The 17992-nt window shown below is 50.5% G+C and overlaps 1 protein-coding gene across 5 annotated transcripts in view; it reads left to right on the top strand.

The window, feature by feature from the left end:
• Positions 1-904: 904 nt before the first annotated feature.
• Positions 905-17992, top strand: part of LOC119455261 (probable nuclear hormone receptor HR3) — a 123014-nt gene continuing 105926 nt past the window's right edge. For 2 of the 5 annotated variants that reach the window (XM_037716666.2, XM_037716665.2), the window contains exon 1: positions 905-1776. In XM_037716666.2, the coding sequence (XP_037572594.1) occupies positions 1707-1776 (70 nt within the window). In that variant the 5' untranslated portion in view covers positions 905-1706. Of the gene's footprint in view, positions 1777-1851; positions 3757-17992 lie in introns of those variants that run through there. The other 3 variants (XM_037716664.2, XM_049668666.1, XM_037716667.2) reach the window with 3 other exon arrangements.

Here is a 17992-nt window from a genome sequence, read left to right as displayed (position 1 = left end):
AGGCTGGCGATATTTTAAGGCAGAAACAAATAGGATGGGTGCTTCCGCAGTGAAGAGACACTATTCGAGCGGCCACCTAAAATCATGCATAGTTCCCACCAAAAGTTTCAAAGCCACTTAGAAAGTGACAATATCTGTCGACGATTGGTGGGAAAGGGAATGCTCCCGCAGCTTGGAAGCCCAGTGAACAAAAAAATCATTGGCCTCTCGACCTCGAAGTCCTTCCAACAACGGATTTTCTACATGGAGCTTTCATACTGGGAGGACAAGCTCCGGGTGTTCGCGTAGTGGCTTTCGAGCATTTTGCGAAGAGTGTACTAATATTTTTTTGTTCAGTGGATCACCATTTTTATCCTACTTTTAATAGATGTTACGTGCGATGTTTAATAGTCAATAAAATAATTAGCGTTGAAACTTAATATAACGCTTAATATAACTTCATACTGCCTCGTAGGAAATTATTAGCAGCACACAATCGTCGAAATAGACATGCTAGGTAAAGATGCACTGCGCGCAGTACATTCGAGCTCAAACGCAATTTTCCTGGCGCACCAGCGCGTAACATGACAGTTTTGGTTTGCACACGCGACCATTGAGCGCGGTAGTTCGTCCAGTTTCATTTATCTACAGCGCGTTAGCAGTCAAGCACCGCGTTTTGAATAATTCAAGGATCCGGCCGGGGACATCGTGCGGCGCCTACCGCCTCTGCGGCGGCGAAGACTCGAATCGCTCGCTGGCTTCGTGATCGACGGCAGTGTTGGCGCTACCAGCGCCGAGCGCGGCCTCCCCTCTACGCGGCGCAGTGAACTCGCCGCCGCACGCACTCGATTCGGGCGAGGAGGAAGGCGAGGCGAGGAGGAAGGCGGGCCGCACTGTCCCGGCTGGCGAACGGAGCCCGGCACACTGCCGCACAGCCGCTCGTCGGGCGGTACGCGCACAGGTGGATTACTGCGTTTCCGCGTTTCGCAGCGGTCGCTCCTCGCCGCCGCGCGCTCCCCAGCCAAGAGTTCGTCGTCTGCTACTGCCGTGCCACGCCTGTTGTCGCGCAGCGGTCTGTTGTTTTCTTCCGGCTACTCCCCAGCATAACTGCCGCTCTGTGCGCGCGCGCGTTCGTCAACCGGAGAGAGATCAACGACTTCTTTGCCCGTGTGATTCCATCGTTTTTTTTCTGCCTTCTTTTCGCTCCCATCGCGGGTGAATCGCCGTGGCAGTGATTCACCTCGATCTCGGCGCGCCGGTGGTGCTGTGTGTTGGTGACCGAGCTGACCTCCGCTGAGCTCGGCGCATGTGTGGGATTGCACCGCCGTTCTCCAACGGGACCGCCGACCACGACGACCTCACGGCGTGCTTGGCCCGGGCGCCGAGGGTTCTCTTCGGCCATGATGCGACGTGACTAGAGGCCGTACCCTACGCGCGCAACCCGTGTTCCTTGGCACCCCCCCCCCCCTTTTTTTTTTTCTTTCTGCTGTTTTCCTACCCGCATTTTTTTTCTGCCCTGCTTGTCCGTCGCGCAACGTCAGTGCGGACGCGTGCCCTCAGCCCGAAAGGGGCCAAGTACGGTGTTTGGCGAGCGCCGCGGTGCTGGTTCGGGGGTTTACGCGCTCCCCGCGCCGATGCGTGGGCCCCCCAGACTTCGGAGTGCCGGCGCTCTGGATTCCTGCGGCCCTGTACACATCTGACCTCAGCCTATCGACGATAACTGTCAAATGTCTTGGAGTAACAGCTACACTAAAGTCGAGGTGGTTCAGCCCCAGACATCGTCCGGCTCCATCAAAGGTGGGTCCTTCTTACACCTCTTCACCTGGTCTGTTCATGTGTTCGTGCAATCGCTTTTATTATTATTTTTTTCGAAGATCTTGTTTCGTTATTATAAACGTATCGCCGGTATTTTTGTTCGCATCGTTGAAAACCGTCCCACCTTGCCGTTGGAGTGTCTCGTTAAGGAAATCGACATCGTTTTTATAATTTCAACTTGAATGATTCAGAGGGAGCACTTACGGATAAGCTGACATCTCGCTGTTAGACAGCTTGAGCCGCGCTACGTGCCAGTGTCACCCACGTGTGTTGCACGTGCCTCGGCACAACAGTTGCAGGAGACCTCGAGGGACGCCCTAGACGTTCGTAGGCGTTACTTCGAAGCGACCCCAGTTACGTAATGACCACCGGTTTTCGCTACACGCGGTCGCTCTCAGTGCAAAGAGACGGCGGACTTCCGAGGTCGCATCGAGGGCGCAAGAAACGTGGCTGAATGCGACCGCCTCTCCTTACCAGGCGCTGTTCTAATCCTGCCCACGAACGCCCGACTGAGAAGCCGGAACATATCGAAACATTGACGCTACCTGTTCCAGATACCTCTCCCGTAAAGAATTATATCGCGGGAAGACAATGGGTGTGTTAAACAAAATTTGACAGCCAGCTCTATATTCTATGCCCCCTTTCTGGATCTCGGACCACTGTGAGCAATCTCTTTCACAAATATTTCTTTAACTCTGAATCGAAGTGTCCCAGAAGCAATCTTTCAGACAGAAATACGTACGGCATGGGCTAAGGCAGTAACTTGAAGTTTTTTATCCTTTGTCGCATTACATTAGTAAATATATTCGCTCGCAGTTTTTCCGATTCTACTTCTAAGCTGCTCCTCCTCGTGTATACTTGGCATATATTTGAGAGCGCGATAGGACATCTATCCATCGTTCCAGTGACAAGGGTAGATATATGCCAAGATGCACAATCCTCTCCTGCGCGTAAATGCGAGCGTTCCGCGAAAGTTTATACCTTTGCTAACATTTTCTCGACACGCTGTCGTTGCCACCGTTAGTCATGGCACTAGGGGCAAACGTTCCGTTCGCTCGAAAACAGGTCGCGTTGAATAGTGCAGCTCGTCTGCGGTTAGACGTGTTCACCAATGATCTATATCGGGACTAAAATCATTTTATGCGACGCTTCCAGGGCGTTGAGAAATCTCCGGCAGCGCTATCTCATTGGTAGTCCGCTGATCCGAAATGCCGGGTGCCGTTTAATCGGCGTAATTGTGTTCCTCTACGTAACCATCCAGAGGCCACCGATGCTATACCGGGAGCACGTTCTGCATTCCCTGCTGCCCATGCGTAGCTGCGCCCATCTCTCCGCCGCCCCACTCCCGAGAAACCCGGAAGCGAGAGAGCAGATATTTTTTTCTCGCGCGCGTAACAATCTCGCCGTGTCTCGCGGAGGGAATCGCGAAGCACGCGTTTCCCCGAAGCGGAAGATGCGAATCGATATCGGCTCGTAAACAACGCACACACACACACACACACAACCGCGCACACGAGAAGCTCACCGAAGCGGTGTAGCGGACCCGCAATTAAGCGCTGACAAAGGCCAATCTTTGAAGGGCCGCCGTGTTTGCGTGGAGTTGAAAGAAAAGAGAAGCAGTGCGAAAGAGAGCCCGGCGGATTGACAACAAGCCCGTGTTCCGTTTCGCGTCGCTTCGCCTTTTGAGCGGTGAAGCCCCCCCTACGGCACCACTTCCTCGAGCGAGGAGGCGGCCGCTGGAGAAGCCGTGCCTTCGCCCTCCTCGCGACGTCTTTCCCGCGCCGCCGCCGCCCTCCGCTCCTAACTGTCGCAATGTAGCGGTGTCGTCTGCTTCCCTGCCACCGTCCGAACGAGCTGGCCCATCTGTGCCCCCCGCAAACGTGGCCCCCCTTCGTCCGAGAGATGCCCTGAATATCGTCCACGCGACGCCGGAACGGGCTACGCGGCCCCCGTGCATGGCGGGTGAGTGTCCTTCGCCTGCCACCGCGGTCTTGTTTTTGACGGCGCCGGAGGGCTCGACGCCGCCGTCCATTACGTCTCTCGTTGCGCAAACGCTCGAGGCTCTCCCTCACAGCCACACGTTGAGCAGGGCAAGCTTCGTAAGCCGAGTCACAGCGCTACCACCGTCGCTGGTCGCGTGTGTCCGCAGTGGCGCGGCGGCGTGCGCCCTGTGTTTACGCCCACGCGGCTCTAGGCAACGGCACGCAGTGCACCGGACGGCCGCGTCACGTGACCCGCGTTCGGCCCGGGCTCTCGCCGAAACGCCGCGGGCAGCCCGCTCGCTAAAGCGACTTGGTCCGCCTGTCCCTAGCTTTCTTTTCTTTTTTTTTTTTTTTTTTTTTTGAGAGCGCTTTTTCCTTGTGACAGTATTCAACATTTCTGATAGAGTGGGCTTTTATTTTTGCTGCTGAAAGTGATCGTTGCCTTCGAATGCAGCTCGCTTTGTGACCCTCTCTCGGCTCTATCACTCTCTGTACCTCACACGCACGTGTGGGCCTTGTCGCGCGGCCGTCGACGGATCCGGCATGTGTGGGTGGGGGTGACGTAGAAGAAAGAAAAACGTCTTCACCCGGAAGTCGTGCGTTGCCCTTTGTCGCACCTCTTTCTCGTCGTGCTCTTCCGAGGAAGAAACACGCCACAGGAAAAAAGGAACGACGCAACGGAGAGCCATAGATATAAAACTGCAAATGAGGAGCAGTCCGGGCCGCTGGTTTAACGCAGCGAGGCGAAGAACGCGCGGGCGGAAGTGGAATTATGAAACGTTGTGCCTTTGGCGGCAATACGCGGCCGCTCGGAATTGAAGGGCTGCCGTTGCTTTCGCTGAACGCTGACACGGAACTGCCATTTTCCTTGAGCGCACCCAGGGGCCTGCTGTTGCTCTTGGTCCTTTGTTTGGACTATAGTTCAACGCCGAAGTGCCACACCGGTTAACTTTTTCCGTGCTTTGTGCTGTCGTACTGCATATATTTTTCTACAGCGCTCATCTATGGTGCCTTCGAACGCAGAAATGTCTTGCATGTGTTCGCGCATTTCCAAGTTAATGGTAGGCAGTAGCGCCGTTCTGCCAAAGGAAGCTGCGTCGCTTGTGTTGCTACGCGTACATACAGAATGCTAAGATAAGATGCGAGCGAAAGTAGGCCGGGCGAAAGTTGAGGTGCTAACTTGCTGCGACAAGGGAGGAATGGGCCATTGTTCCGCTCTTTCTGTGACCGTATGGTGTATTAGAGCATTACGCGCTATTCTGCTGCTGCTCTAGTTATGTCGGTATCACATATCCTTTATCTAGCACTATGTCTCTTCCTTGTCGTCTACATATCGCAGTACCACTCACCCATATCACCACTCACCGTACCACGTGCCCATATCATCCAAGTTAGTCATCACCGCATCAATTTCGCATGAGCTTAGTGATTGCGATTTCGGATCGAACATTCTTTACTGCAATCTGAAACATTTCCGTTTGTGGGCAAAACAAAAGCGCCGGGACTTGCACATGCTTGGAAATAGCATGAATCTCTCCTTTCTGGAACTTATCTGAAGAGCCTGTATATCTGCTTATATTTCTACGTTCCCCACCGCACAGTGTATAGGGTAGCAAATCGGATTTTTTTGTCTGGTTAAACTCCCTGCATTTCCTTTCTTTAATCTCTCTCTATCTCTTTATCTGAGGAGCCAGATATATCGTGGTACTGAATGAGGACTTCGTGTAAGGGGCCTTGGGGAGAAAACGCTGCGCATTGCAGTTATGAGACATTGAGTCAGAACAGTGACCCAACTTTTGGAGTAGTGAGCTGGACGTCTAGCATCACGCGTTAGAATACCAAGGACACTGCAAATGGCATATCGCATCTGAGGCGAGCTGCCTGCACCATTTAAAAGCAGGAATCCGCCAGGGAACCGTCTGCGAATTTCAATTTAGCTATTACCGTGAACTCTCTCTAAAATCAGGGAAGCAAGTTCCGTTTATCAGAAGTTCCGTTTACTGAGAGATTCAGCTCAAAGATACAAAGGCGCTCTTTTGAAAGGGGCTCGTACGCCATTGCCAACAGCACATAATAGGTCTAGCAAATCTTATTACAAAGCTCGTTACAATGTTTCTTCTTGCACCAGAGTTAGCAGCACAAAATAAAATAAAATGCTAACTTATAAAAAGAGAAAGAAAGGCCGTTTTATTGATGTGCGTGTGCTCCAGCGTACTCCAGCGAGAACGTATTTTGCGGGCGTTTCCAAGCAAACGCTAACCAAACTCCTAGATCACGCACATTGTCATCAAAGAGAACTCACAGCCAGGCATCATCACGGTAGAGCCACACTAACCACGAAACTAACAAAAGCCAGCAAAAGTAACCTTACCGACAAAGTGGACACGCGAAAACATCAAAAGAAGAAGACCTGCCCAAACAGCGATGTGTATCGCGATGCCGCTGAGATAAACCGTTCAATTTCGTTTGCTGATTTAGTTCCGTTTACCGGGAGTTTCCGTTTAACGAACTTCATTCTTTTTTTTTTTTTTTTTTTCGCTGAGAAATCAACGAACCGACTGTTGATCCGTTTAAGTCATTTCCGTTTACCGAGATTCTACTGCATTGTGAATACGATCCCGTCTCTATAAGCAGAAAATGCTGAATGAGCCATCTTGTCGCTGTTTTATTTTTATTTTTTTATTGGCTGTTTAAGCATGTTTACGAAATGTGCTTTATTGCCGGCACTTTTTGCGGATAGTTGCCAAGATTTTCAATTTCATCCAAATAATCACTCAATTGACGTGTTTCTTGTTGAGGTCGTTGGGATGTTTGTCTGTCGGAGCTAGAGTTGTTTATTAAACGACGAGACACCTGGGAAATAATCCACTGAACGGCCGACTATCCCACTAATCGAAAATAAACTCCAGCGACTAAGGATATCGAAAAAACAAACAAAAGAAAAAGAAACAAAGGCAGAAAGAAAAGAAAAAGGTTGTGGTAGAGTAAAACACCTCTTAACTCGGGCATACCATGCTCTACGATATACATCCTCAGAGTGCGATGTGTCAGCAACACGCTAACGGCCATTCACAGTAGTAACTGGATGTTACATTCACTGCTGTGATTGTAACGTGACTGTTCTGCGCAGTCACTGCATGAAATGTCTTCATAATTTAGTGTTAGCTCATGTGAACTTGCCCCAATATTTTGGGCTTCTTCTGGTGCAATGCGCTGTAATATCGTGCATATAATATTCGTAGTGATCAGCTGTATTATTCACGGCGTTCAAGACTCCTGTATTTCTTCTTTTGTTTTTTGTTTTATTTTGTTTTTGTTTTTTTGTTCCTGTACTAAATTGTCAGGAATGTACTATAAGATCACAACTGCAAGGACGAAGGCGCGTCAGGGTTTCGTTTAGCTGTTTCGGGTCGCCGTTTTACAGGAGGTACAACATCACACGCCTGATGTTTCCATTCAAGTGAGTTTTCAACGGATAGCACGCGTTTATAGCAGTAAGGCCACCACCTTGCTATACGCAGCGTTTCTCATCGAGGTCGAGCAAGGTCAGCCGATGGGAATCTCGAAGATGTATGCGTATCGGTTCATCAGAAAAGTCACCCGATAACGCCGATCGAATCGGCTACGCGCTCAGATGCACCGATATGTGTACGGTGGTACACGTTTGGGGCCCTGCGCGACAGCCGGCCGCCCTCGGTGTCCTTAACGTCCGCTTGTCAACACAGCTGCACCGGGGCTCGAATTTAAACTCGCCCTCCTCGTTGCGTGGTGACACGGTAGATCCTGTCGTAACCTTCTGGTTGTTCGAGGTTTGCCTGCCAGACTGTATATGAAGCCGAGCGCTTCGCATTTGGCGTCTCTGGCTTTCCTGCTCAGTGTTGGTTTGTCGTGAAGAATCCACGGTTTTCTTATTTTTTTTTTTCCTTTGCATACTTTTCAACAATTGCGTTTGCTGGCTATTCCCTCTTCTATTACGTTTTTTTTTTTTTCTGGTACCGTGAATTTCCTCATTGCCTAGTTATTTCTGCTGCGCACTATAGGATCCCTTGTCACGAATCTTGCATGAGTTATGGGGTTCTATCTGTATATGCCTACGTGTATTACTTTCTTGACGATAATGATAAACTGTCTTGATGACGATGATAAAATAACGACTGCTAAACAGGGCAACGCCGGGATTTTACCCATATAAAGCTAAGGCTCTCACGAGGCAGTCATCCACGGCACTTGCCGCAGCATGCGTTGCACAACTCCTGCTCCTGACTGCAGGACAAGCTGCTGTTACGGACACGAGTCACGTTTAAACCCGGCAACGCCCAAGGCCCCTGGAGCGCCGATGTCAGAACACGTCAAGTTTTACGCAATGAGCTTCGATTCGTATGCACACCCAAGTCCTCGCTCGTTGTCGTAATTGATTGGCGTGTTCGTGCCCGATCTCAAATGCGGCTCGTCGTTCTGTTCTGCTGCAGCTCGCGTGTTTAACACGCTGTAGAGGTTAGCGTTGTTACCACGTCAAATATATCGCGTAATGAGCGAAGTCTCTTAAAGGCTGCCATTTCGAGAGAAATGTAGCCAAACTGATGACTTAATGGAAGTGCTGAACGAGCCGCACTCACTTATATAGAACGCTATTTTGATTTGATACGGTCACTCGCAGCATTGGCATGGTTTAGGCTACATAAGCACGCCGTCTAACTGCGCAAACGTCTTCATAAAGGGATTACACGTCTCACTTGATGTAATAACGAGCCAGAGCTGTTCTTACGTGAATAATTTCCTGTTCGGAGCTTCGATTTGCTCTCGTGGTGCATCGCTGTACGCAGGTTCGTCCGGCCCCATGTGGATCATTGGGTTTCGTAATACAATGAAGAGGTGCGCAGGAGTGCTGCAATTGTTTGAGATGGCAGTGACATAATAGGAAGTTTTGGCTTTGGAGAAACTGCAGTTTAGACTTGCACCTCCAGATAAAACGACACCCTCAGTGTTCTATCTTTCTTTTCATCTGCTTAACCCGCTTCCCCCCGGGTAGGGTAGCAAACTGGCTGTCCGTCTGGTTGACCTCCCTGCCTTTCTTCCTCTCTCTCTATTTGGCTGTTGCACATCTTTCGAAATTCCCAACGTAGTATATGCCCGTCATATTCTGAGCAGGCGGACAAGCAAGGCTCCTGTTTTACAGCAGGAGATGCGTCTGGCAACGTGGCGTAATTACACGCGCTGCTCTCGCATATAGCGCCAATGACACGTTCTCGTCGCTGTGCTATTTTCATTCCTTTCTAAACCACTGTGTGTCCGTTCAATGGCTATTTTTTGTGCCCCTCGTTCCATAAAAACAACCTAAATAAAAATGAGGGAAACCCGCACCACCACAGGTATCGCAGGTTTGAACCAATGAAACATAAATGAAAAGGGGTATGAACCCAAAACAGTTTTGAAGAAAAGCCAATGTTGAAAAAAAAAAAAAAACAACTGCGAGAAGAGCTGAACGAAATGCCAAGAAGAGAGCGTTGGCAACGAAAAACTCGATATTCCCAAAGGTCAGCATTGGCAAGGTGGCGTCTCGCGCAGGTCGCCTGTAAATTTTGTGGTTTCTCTCGCTAACCTTGTGCGAACTTTCGGCTACTTTCTGGATACGGAGCCGACGAGATGTTTTCGCTCCGAAAGGGCTTACATAAGAGAGGTAACCTAATGCAGCGTACACTGCTGATTTCCGGCGCGAAAAAAATCACTGGACTTCACTAGGCCCGAAAAACGGCTTCAGTGGTTTTCCGGGTAAAGTTACTTCTACAACCTATGTCACTGCTCGGAGATGTCTGACACGGTAGAGATGCGGCTTAAATGATTTTGTAGGCATTCCTACACATTTCAGGACTTTGGCCGTTAACAGATTTCGCGGTTCGCTTTGCTCGCAGCGCTCACGCGAGAGCAAAATGTCAAGCCTGTGTTGAACGTGTACACTTGTGGCGAGGGACCCGGCGCGTGCTGCTTTTGGGCACCAGAGAAGCATTCCGAAGGGCGAGTGCATGAGCTTCCATTGCCGTTTTAAGATATACCTTCGATGCACTTACTGCCGTTCTCGCTTCAAATTTTGTTTTGCTTTTGGCTAGCAGGCGAAATTTGTTGTCGCCGTCTGCCAGACAGTCGTAAGTCGTTCACGGAAAGCAGCCACTGTTCTCCATGGCGCATTGGGCATGTTACTTTGTGGTTTGTCCGATACGGACGAAGTTGCGTTCTTTACCCCGTTTTTTTTTTTTTAAGCTTTTCTTTGGTTAGCCGACTGCTGCACACTAATTGTCTCTTTGGCGTTCCACATAAACGTCGCAATATGTTAAAGTGCGCGCGCACGTTGCAGGTAGGGAAAACGCTTTGCCAAAGCTACGTTTTCCGGAAGCATTTGCACTAAGCTCCAAGTCCCTGCCGATATTCGATAGCGGCGAGTTTATTTGCTTTTAGCATCTTCCTTAGGCAAAAAAAAAAAAAAAAAGAAGAAGAAGAAGAAACGATTGAGATAGTACTTGTTCGTTTCGAAGAACTCATTTGACTCGCGACAAAACGCTCTAGAGTTGTGAGGAGACGTGTCGTCGTACCAATAAGCGTACCTTTGTATAAAAGCCTTCGTTCGTGCTGAGCCAATTTTATAGCTGCCAGTGGCCGCGTTACCTTGAGAAGAAAAGGCTTGTGTATTTTACTTCTACACCGGCGTTTGTTGCTCGGAAGTTGTACATGCACATGCACCGAAGTTATTCTGGTTCTTCCTTGTATGTCACCAGAGAAGCACCTAGATACTCGCGACAGCCTTCCTCGGTGATTGCAGTTCATTTGAGCGTTAGACTACGCGGGAACGGAACATTTCCCAGCCTTAAACTGTTTGTCCCGTTTCGCTGTGTTTATCGTTCTTGCTCCGTATTCTAAAATAAGACCTCAGACTTCTCTGCTAGTTGACTAGGAAACGTATGTGCAAGTTCAGTTGATCATTTCCTTCATTCCTTCGTTTTCTTCGTGGTCGGGTCTTTAAAAATGTAGAACTCCGATCATTTGCGACCGGCAGTGACTCTCATGATTAATGCACGTTATTATGCAATTCCGCCCATCTATGCAACAAATTGACTCAGTATGTTTGCTTTATTATATAGAGGGACGAAGCACCCGGAAGCCACACTTTGTCGACAGTTTTGGTCCTGGGCAAACGGTGTCGCCAGTGACACGCTCACATTTGATCGCGACTTCATTAATTATAATAAAACAATAAGCCTAAAGAACCACACGTGGTCAAAACTAATCCGGTAGCTTCCACCACGGCGTCTCTCATAGCTGCTGTGATGGTTTGGCACGTTAAGCCCAATCAATCAAAGTACTCATAAAACGCGCGATGGTGAGCCAGCTGTAGCGGCTTATTTATTATTCCCAGTTTTGGGCGATCCTGTGGCACCTTACATCGATGCTTACATATTTTTTCGCTCGTCCGGTTTTCCAGTAGATGGGTCTCCCGGCGCCGTGTGCGTCGACGCGCCTATCGTACTCCTGGTTCCCAATCAGAAGCCGCGTAGAACTTAATTCCCGGAAATTCTCGAAAGCCTGGAAGTCTGCTAAGTGATTTTCCAAGGACCGCTTCAGGTGTTGGGTTACAGCCCCTTGACGTGAGCCCAGTTATGAGAGGGCTACGGGAAGCATGATTTCGCCCTGAGAAGGTGACGCCGTTAGCATCGATGCATGCAACGCTCCGCAGACCAGCGGTCCGGTCTGCGTCTGGACGCACATGGCACCGCCATCGAAGTCACCTAAGCCACACCTCGTCGAAGAGGGCGCTGAGGCAACTAACGGCGCTGACGTCACGCGTTCCCAGCAGCGAGCAAGGCACGGCCTTCTCTCGTAAAAAACCGGCGTCGTGCCGCAACCGCTCCGGTGCCAAGCGAGTCGCCGTCCGATCGCCGAAAGGCGGCTGGCGCCGACTCCCCAAGGTCCCCCCGCCTTGCCAGTTCCGCGCACCAACGGCGCTCCTTCCTACACGTGTTCGCGCCGGACCTCGCGGAGGATTAACATGCGCGCGCGGTGGCGTGCCCAGAAATTTGTACGAGCAGGACGCTTCCGCGGCGCTCGTTCAATGGACACGAAACGAGACTGCTCAAAGGCTGTGCTTCATTTCGTCCAGGTTTTGTTCCTGTTTCCGCAGCACGTATTTTGTGCAGTGCTCTGAATACTTGCACGGTACGTGACGCAATTGGTTTTGCAGATCTGCGTGTGGGTATGGATGGTTAGGCCGCGATCTCCGACATCGCTAGTGGCCGTTTAACGTCGGTGGACTCCGTGCATCTGCCCGTGACTTCTGGCTTTTACCCGTTAAGCACAATATTGCGTCTGTATTATTACCTAACTGTGCACATATCGCGTCTAGAATGTTGTTCTTTATATATTTACTAGCATGTTCTCGTTACTTTTTCCTTGTGAAAAAAATTCCGCACGTTTTCTGCAGTTCTCATTTGAGCTGAGTTTCGCCAGAGAAATGTGTACTTTGCGACTAGAATGAACTGCGCAGCTTGACTTTAGCAAGTAGCGGAGAAAGACAAGCGCTGCTTCCTATGTCCTGAACATGCATCGGACGTCGGCGCGACAGCATCGCTATCCAATTCAATCTCAATGCCTTTTTGCGTGAAGCCCTCTTGGTAGAAGGACAAGATGTGCGATTTCCTTGCCCTACACCGCGACCGGCTTCCACATCCGGTGGCGAAATAGTTGCACGCTGGAGTAACTGTGGCGTACAGACAATTACTTTCCGAAGCCTCCGCTCCTGTTTCGGTGCCCAGCGAGGTGAAAACTGAAGATGACTCTTAATCCTCCTTTCTGTTGGCTCTGATACCAAGCTCTCACGTGCATCTCATCCGAATTCCTCCGGCGCGCTCTAGATTGGGTCTCTCAGTGCAGGGATCGTAATTAACGACTGTGCGTGGACGCGCGCTCTCACAATATCGAAAACACTTGTTGGGAAAGTGTATTATAACATTTTCAACGACACAGTGTGAAAATACGGCACGCACTACGGGAATGCTGCGCTGTGCAGCACAGCCTTTCCCCCGACCGTGTCCTGTGCTTTAGAGGTGCGCTGTCCAATACCAACCCGGCCCAAGTGGCGACTCTCGCACCTTCCGCTGGCACTGGCTACCAACGACGCGGCAAGTTTGAGATGGCGCTGCGCGCAACTAGCGACCCCCGCGGCGGAGGCGGGCGGCGGACGGGCACCGCGCATAAAAACGCGGCGCGAGGCCAAGCGAGCACAAAGATGACAGGCCGGAGGATGGCGGGAGGGGAGAGAGAGAGAGGGGGGGGGGCGGCCGTAACGGGACCCTCGCGGCGAGCGTTGCCCCCGTGCGCGTCCCTGGGAAGCCAACGCGCTGCTGCCGACGAGCGCGCGGCACACCTCGGCGCTGCTGCTCGGCCGACTGCCGCCGCCCGCAGGTGCCGTTGGCTGACGCGGGCGTAGCTGGCTCGCGCTGTCAGCCAGCGGCGGGCTTCCTCTGCCGCTCCAACAAAGAATGCGTCACGGCGTCGTTTACTTACCGCCTGGCGCAGTGCTGCGGAAATCGTCATTGCAACTTCCATCACTTTGCTGCTGAGTTGGTTCATAATTACATCGAAAAAGGCGCGAAAATCGCGAGGAAATGACCTGAGAGCGAAGGTTAGTTGCTTGTGACGCCGTTTTTAACACGAAAGTGTTTTATGCCGGGGTCCACCAAGACTTCACTGACGTATTTCCGTCACGGAAATACGTCAGCTTACAATGTACACGAACATAATACAAAGAAAGAGACCAGAAGAAAAAGTTCCACAAACATGCAAAATTTGGAAATCGAACCCACGACCTCTCGGTCCGCCACGATAGATCGCCGAGCGTTTAACCCATTGCGCCACAAACGCATTTGCAGAGAGCTACACAGACGCGCATTATATATCTAACACTCCTCCGTGTACCCGCGCTCTTGCTCGGGGCGGTGCCGCCGCCTACGAGCAGAAAAGTACTGCATTATGACACTTTTTTTTTCTTTATTGTACTGCATTATGACACTAACGCGCACCGACAGTGAACGCTTCGGTGGTCTCAGCACTACGACGCCTCGATGCCAGCATTCGAAGGGACGCTGGCATCAAGAAGCACTACCAACGCCACCGGCGTTCACCGTACTCAGCACAGCGGAGCGTGGCCTCCGCAATTAGCTCTGAAAATGTTTCTGAAGTTGATCGCGGAGGCTGCAATTACGACGCGCTGTACGCGCTGATTTGACTCGGTGACGATTCAGTTACGTGCTTTGTCTTGCGCGTTGTATTAGTGTGTCAGTTACGTGCTTCGTCTTTCGCGTTGTGCTAGCGTGTGCAGCGTAGTGCAGCTTCCATATGCACGAGGGTTGCTCATGGTCATCGACGTTGGTAGTCGTGATGGAGGAGACGTGCCACCAGGCGTCAGCGTGGGTGCATCAACGCCTAAGGGCGCTTTAGCCACAAAACACCAATAGACATTATATATCAATGTGCAATAAACATTACACTACTTCTGTGAAGACACGTTTCACTTTCGTGTTCTATACCGATTCCTATATAAGAGGGATCAACCACATTTTTTTGCCTGGTCCTTTCTTCACATGCTGGCGAGTCTTTTACACCGCGATAATTGCAGAGTACGATGCGTTTCGGATTAAGCAATGTTGACGCAGTAATGGCAGCTAAATGCGTTGAAGCTCATTGCGTACGAGCTCATTGCGGGTCGTAGGTGGTGAAAAGTGTGCGGCCCACCGTTAAAGCTTCCGGAGCACGGAATTTGCGAGAAGTACGAATATTTGACACGAATTCGTCGCACAGCCTGAACCCTGAGTGAACCATGCTGTGGTGCCATACGGGGAAGTATGCCCTGCAACTTTAAATTGTACTGACACCAAAGAAATTTCGCTTCTTCTTGGATCCCATGCTCCGAAAACCTTTACGGTTGGGGTGCATGGCTGTAGGGCTTTATTTCCACGATCTAATACAGTCTACTGAAAAGTATGAAGCGAGGAAAGGTTGCTGTTGGCAAACGTGGTTATCTCTTCTTTCAGCTACGTGGAATCAAGGAAACGCGAGGAAAGGTCCGATAGATTCTTAAGAAAGTGTTCATTTGCTCTGATGTTCCGTCAGGCTTCGGGTAATATGAAAGGTACCCGGCAGCAGCTGCCAGGTGCCCGCTTCGAACATAACTGTGTTCTCGTGTAGTAAAGTGACATTGCCGAAACAGCGGTTTGTAAACCACTGCCGCGATGCAATAACGTTTTTTTCAGTTTACTCACACGTTGCCTAGCTCCGCAGTGTCATGTTGGCAAACATCATCACACATGTATTTATGTAGCGCGAGAAAAGTAAAAGGCAACACTTTAGAAAAGCCTCAGGTGGTAAAAAATTATTCCGGAGCGCTCCACTTCGATGGGCCTCATAACTCACGGTGCAGTTTCGGAACATCAAGCATCTTGTTATTTTTTTTTTTCAGAAGGCAACACGCACGGAAGAAAGGCGCACGAAAGGTGCGTCGTCATGATGTCGCGAGTCAGCGCTTGTTTTTCCACGTGTACTATTTTCTTTTACCTTGAGCGCATACCGCTTCGCCGAACTTTCCGTCGTCGGGAACGGAATCACGCAGACACATTGGCCATTCCTAACTTTTCTGTCTGTGTCTCCCTCGGTCGACCAGCGGCTTCGCTCGAACGTTTCCGCTTCCATCGTGCCGCTGATTCACGCTAGTCCATTGGTGAACGCGCACTCAAGTAAAGCGCGGGTTGGAAGACAACGACCTTGCCAAGGTCGTTTCTTTCCGTGTTGCCCCTCCCCCATCGCTTTTGGCGATACCGCGCCGCGACCCTCCTCCGCGTTCTCTCTCTCACCCGCGTGACCCCGTTCTGCGGACTGCGGTCTCCCCCGGAGCCGTGTTCCCGGCGGCGCTGACGCTGGCTCTATTGCGCAAGCGTTATCCTCTCCCCCTGTTTCTCTCTCCCCTCCCTCTCTTGGCTAGGCTCGTCGTCAGTGGTGCTCCTAGGCCTAGAGTTTTTGAGGCTTCTTTTATTTTGGGATGCGCGCATCCGGTTGTTGCCTGTTTTGCACCCGCCAGCTCTTAGTTTGAATTTCAGCTCCTCTTGCACAAGAGACCCGTGTGTTCACGTTCCCGCTTGGAACATAACACTCGCTCCTACCCAAAATATGTTCCGTCTTCATTTCCTCCGTCTTTCACAACAAATGCAAAACATTTCGTCCTTTTAAAGGTTTCTCTAGAGGTAATATTACCGCAATGCTGTTCGGTACTTCCGCGAAGAGGTCCCGTTAACTGAGGTGACGCTTTGGAACTGCGCTCTCTGTTCTCAACGCTATTCTACGACCTTGCTCGCTAAAGACACTTGCCGTCTCTTCGCAACGCTGGCTTATGCGATTCTCAAAGAAGGCGCACATCAACGGGGATGACTATTCCGCAACTACGTCTCTGACCACTGCAGAAAAAAAAAAAAAGTGCATCGAACAATATCCTCAGACGACGCCTCCCTGTTATTCTGCATTTCAAGGAACCATGTGCTGGCAGACACCCAGGCAGCGAGTCTGTCGCAGTTCAACATCAATTGAACTGCGACTTATGTTTTGCTTTCACAACGATTCTGTACAGGAGCAACGCATTAGTGCATCACGTAAAGGAATAAAGCTGCCAAGGCTGAAGTGTAAGATTATTCATTCTGCCGAAAGTTTTTAGCCTAGTCTGAAATTTGAGGTTTGAATCTTATGCCAACTTCCACACACTGTTCTGGCCCGCCGCAGTGAAGTGGTCAGTAAGCATCGTCACGCTAAACAGTTCTCTCGTCAATTCGTGTCGCATGTTATCGATATAGCGTCTAATCCTCGCAATGAAGTCGCGGTGCCCAGACGCCCATCTGAGCACCGAGAGAGAACCAAGGTAAGGCACGTCCGGTTTGATACCCTGCTTTGGAGCAATGGGATAGAGGGGAAAGAGGGAAGGAGGGAGAGAGCACTGTACAGTTGCAAGGTGCGCACCGAGTCTCTGAACGGTCACACAGACCTGTCCACTTGAGGTGTTGTGGCAACGACCTCGTTGTGTTGCCTCGTTGCTTTCTGTGCCGGTGATGCGCACGGCCACGGTCCAAAAATCTTCCCTTCCGATAACGGTCTTCAATTGATGCTGTTATGAGAGGGCGCCGCCGGCCGTCGTAACGGGAACAGAAGCATAGACGGGGTTTAATAGTCTCTTCGTTCCAGCAAGAGGCACACGTAGGTGTGCCTTCCGGGCCGTCCCATTACGAACCGGGTAAACTTTTCTAAATGTCACCGCGACTTAGCGTAAGCATGAAAGTTCAAGAAATTTGCTTCCGGAAACGTGTCATGCCTTTGTCGTGCTCTAAATTTGTCTCCCGTCCGTAACTTTTCGCCAAACCCTCTGCCTGCGTGTCTTCCACCACATTGAAACGCCGAATAGCAGGGAGGCGTCGTCTGACGATATTGTTCGATACATTTTTTTTTCAATGTTCCCTAGGGACCCTTTTCCACCCTTCGTTGATGAACATCCCACGTAGTCCGTGGTGGTCGCGAACCGGAACTTCCCGAGCACCGCAGCCCGTTCTTCTGCTGCTTCAACCTATAGGCTTGCGGCAAAATTCATGTGTCGCATCCGATGCGGCCGAGGCTTTTATTCTTGTTAGGTTACTCGCCTCAAAATAATGAATGTCCCGGGACATCCGGTAGTCGTCGTGTTTAGAACAAATACAGCGCAGAAAACGGGACAAGAAAGAAGAACAAAAACAAAGAAAACGTTTTTTGCGCTGTTTTTGTTCTTCACATCACATACAAATAGCCCAATAGCGATCTCTACGTAACTGCCGTGTGATAGGTGCTCCGTTGTTGTTCGGGTAGTGCTGGAAATAGCCTGTCGAGCGCCGCAATTGCCAAGCCTTTGTTCCAAACTAAAGGCAACCTAGAGGGCCAGATTCGGGGTACTGGCCAAGGTTTATCACTGCTTTTAGTGTAGTGCGTGAGCCGCAACGTGGTACGGTAGTGTGAGACGTGGTATTGTGCCCATTTCTATACATCGGAGGGACAGTATCGAATTTACAGCGGTCGGGGCAGATTGTTATAACGAGTAATAATGAAAAAACAATGAATTGCCTATTCTTGAACAACTCAAGTTTCGTGAATGGGATCAATCATGCAGCGCC

This window comes from Dermacentor silvarum, chromosome 6, assembly GCF_013339745.2.
Source record: "Dermacentor silvarum isolate Dsil-2018 chromosome 6, BIME_Dsil_1.4, whole genome shotgun sequence".
In the NCBI taxonomy this organism is placed as follows: Eukaryota; Metazoa; Arthropoda; class Arachnida; order Ixodida; family Ixodidae; genus Dermacentor; species Dermacentor silvarum.
This window is presented reverse-complemented; position numbering and strand designations above follow the sequence as displayed.